The sequence below is a fragment of the Sciurus vulgaris genome (genome assembly GCF_902686455.1).
Source record: "Sciurus vulgaris genome assembly, chromosome: 11".
Lineage (NCBI taxonomy): Eukaryota > Metazoa > Chordata > Mammalia > Rodentia > Sciuridae > Sciurus > Sciurus vulgaris.
This window is the reverse complement of record NC_136472.1, coordinates 66,113,916-66,116,916: the sequence shown is the minus strand read 5'-3', so window position 1 is coordinate 66,116,916 and position 3,001 is coordinate 66,113,916. Positions and strand designations below refer to the sequence as shown.

Here is a 3,001-nt window from a genome sequence, read left to right as displayed (position 1 = left end):
CAATGGAGAGGTTCAGTGGGCCAAATATACCCTGAAGTTACAAACTAAGATAAAATCTCTTCTTCCCACTCTACTGGGGTTGCAGTAACTACCAGGCCCTGTTATCAAGGGCTCAGAACAAACATGATAGCTTTTCAAGACTCACTACCAATCTAGTTCAGACTTAAGAGTCTAAGCCAGTGGCAGGCAAAAAAAAGAGTTCCTTGTTTCTCATATCCTGGCCTTCTGAAACCGGATTTCCCATCTCTGAGTTCTCACAGAGGCCCGGTTTTGACAACAATGAAAACTTCCAGGAAATTCCCAGTAGGTTTAACTTTCTAATGTTTCTCTCACTTAAACCCTCTCCTTCACCAAGAGGAAGGAACTTATATTGATGTTCAATATTCTTTTGGATGTCTCTACTCCTTTTTTCAGGGTGGTGGGATGTTGGAGTTCTTTAGGTTTCCTTCAAAATCCATTTAGAGTTGAGGGGAAAACACCAGAGTATTGTGAGACCTTGCCTTAAAAAGTGTCCCTTGAAAGTTCCTATGGTACTAGATTTTTAAAAGAAGTTTCCCTTGCAGGTGTTCACTTTGCCCCACCTAACAAAGTAAACTTTCTCCATCCAAGAAATCTGGAGTATGTGAGGTTTGAGTAGGGAGGAGTGATGGCAGGTTCAGTCTCTGTACTAGATGGTGAAATGCAATTATCTCAGGGATCCAGTTTAGAATTATAGGATACATGCCCCACCTAAATTAAGAAAAACAAAACTCTACCAACCAAATACAACCCAGAAACATTATCCATGAATTTATTATCCCAGATAGACTATTTAATTTTTATTTTTTTTAGACTGAGCATTTTGATAGTTATTATTTTCTAGAAATTCTAAGGGAAGACAAAAAGATCAATTTACCTACATTCATGTAAGGAATTTTATCTATTGTGCAAAGAGAGGGCCACGTGGCTCCCCAGAAGGTTCTGGGCCTCATTAAGGCTGGCAGTTTACAATTCTAGTTCTTCTCAGACATTAAAAGAGCTCCAAAGGCCTGTGATCACAGGCACTGAAGAGAGTCACAGACCTTCCTGTTCCGTTAAATCCTTGGCGGTTGAACTGTGTGGAAGCTGCTGAAGTTTGCTTTCTGGTTCTGGTGGAGGTCCTGCTGCAAACCCTGCAGAAGCTGGTTTAGGAGTGTAAGGTTGCTGTCTCTATGAGGCAGAGGCAGGGGTGGGAGGCAGTTCCCTTTATATTCAATCACTGCCATTTTGGCTCGATCTTGTTCACGGCTGTTTGGGATCCGCAACATTCTTGTGTAGCCCCCATTCTGATCTTGGAACCGAGGGGCCAGTACTTGAAACAGTTTTGGGATCAAATCCTTTTCCTAGAGGGGGAGAGTTGACCAGAGACAGCAGAGTCAGGCACAACCGTAAAGACATTAACTTTCCCACCATTCCTAAAGGTACGGGCTAAATCTACAGCATGTAGATCTTCTCCACTCCCCAATCTGGTAAAGTCAGTGCTAAACCAGTTGTGCAGATACATATTTACATGGAGTTCAAGTCGTAAACACGGTTCCATAAGTAACTTCCTTAACTTAAATACACCCAGGTCGTCCTTCCTGCCATGATCCCCTCCCCCAAGGACAGCAGAGTGCGAATTGGGCTGCAGATCAAGAGCACTCACTGTGAGCCAGAAGTCAGCCATGCGCATAGCTCGTTCGTTGGTGTCTCCCAGCTTTCCGTAGTCGATGAGCTGTGAGAACAAAACATCATGCATCCAACCCGAGCAAGAAACGAGGGGCCCATTTTATTCTTCTAAAACTGGACCTCGATTCATTTACTCCACTAGCAAAGCAACTAATTTAAGTCGCTCTTAAACCCACAGTCCTCACCCATTTGAAGCGAAGAAGGACTGGGCTGGGCTCAGAATACGAGGGGCTCAGAGTTCGGGAGGGGTTCGCCAGGAGGGTCCCACTCCCTTCCCAAGCCCATCAGGTTCCTTCCTCTCAGGCCAGAGCGCGCGGCGAGCAGGACCCGGTTCCTCACCTTCTCAGCGTAGCCCCTCATCTCGTCCACACGCGCCCAGGACGCCTCGATACGTTCATGTCGCACTAGTCCTGTGAGCAAGTTCCGCAAAAGGTGGATGCGGGACTCCGGGCCGAGGCCCAGGCGGCGAAACACACGGCCGTGGGAGATAGCGGCGGAGACAGAGAGCCGCATATTCCCCGTCCTCCCCGCCCCTTGGAGGCCGGAACCGGTAACTCTGGAGGCGAAACCCGGCGGAGGCAATTTCAGGTGACGCATGCGCCGTGGGTCGGAGCGTGGTGGACGTGTTTGCGCATGAGTATCAGCGCCTGCCTTGTTGGCAGTGTGAGGAGGGCGGAGAAGGGGTGTGGACTTTTTCCGGACGCGGCGAGCTGGCCGGGTTTCACGCCCCGCGGACGCTCGGTAGAGGACCAGGAAGCAAGCGCCCCCTAGCGGGGATATTAGGCCATTGGGTCTCCCGGGCTGCGTCAGCCGCTTTGAGACGCTCAGGACGCTCAGAACCGCGGTGCGCGGCTCGGGCGCGGGGGTGGGTCTGCCCGGAAAGTGAGTATCTGCTGCGTTGGCTCCTGTGGGCCGCGGCCCGGGGGGCCTTTTTAAACACAATTTTGAGAAGAAACATACAGATAAACATTTTCTTTTATTGACGTGCGTAAAAATTTCAGTTAAAGAAAAATAGCACTAAAAGTACTTTTTTTTTGAAGAAAAGCGGGAAGGTCATATCTATACATTTATGTGTTAAAGTAGTGAACAAATAACAAAATAGATTATTTTTGAGTCTTCTCGTCTGCACATTTACAATGATTGTTAAAACTGCTCCTTTTACGGATTGAATTGTGTTCTACCCACTGCACCCCACAACCCATGTTAAGTTCTAACCTGCAGTTCCTCAGAATGTGACCTTAGTTGGAAACAGGGTTATTGCAGATAAAATCAGTTCAAAGGAAGTTATACTGGAATAGGGTGGGCCTTTAATCCA

General features: G+C 47.7%; 1 protein-coding gene across 1 annotated transcript; it reads right to left on the bottom strand.

Moving 5' to 3' along the window:
* Positions 1-763: 763 nt before the first annotated feature.
* On the bottom strand, positions 764-2,281 carry MRPL17 (mitochondrial ribosomal protein L17). The gene is made up of 3 exons (XM_079104431.1): positions 2,026-2,281; positions 1,664-1,732; positions 764-1,361 (listed from the first exon to the last, which is right to left on the bottom strand). The coding sequence occupies exons 1-3, from the start codon at positions 2,197-2,199 to the stop codon at positions 1,074-1,076; spliced, it is 531 nt and encodes a 176-aa protein (XP_078960557.1). The 5' UTR covers positions 2,200-2,281; the 3' UTR covers positions 764-1,073.
* Positions 2,282-3,001: the final 720 nt, after the last annotated feature.

Bases quoted from the DNA above. Each gene is read 5' to 3' on its own strand.
- MRPL17 (XM_079104431.1), bottom strand. From the start codon at position 2,199: ATGCGGCTCTCTGTCTCCGCCGCTATCTCCCACGGCCGTGTGTTTCGC. The intron at 1,733-2,025 runs GTGAGGAACCGG...TTGTTCTCACAG, and splicing joins TGAGGGGCTACGCTGAGAAG to CTCATCGACTACGGAAAGCT. The intron at 1,362-1,663 runs GTGAGTGCTCTT...CTCCCCCTCTAG, and splicing joins TGGCTGACTTCTGGCTCACA to GAAAAGGATTTGATCCCAAA.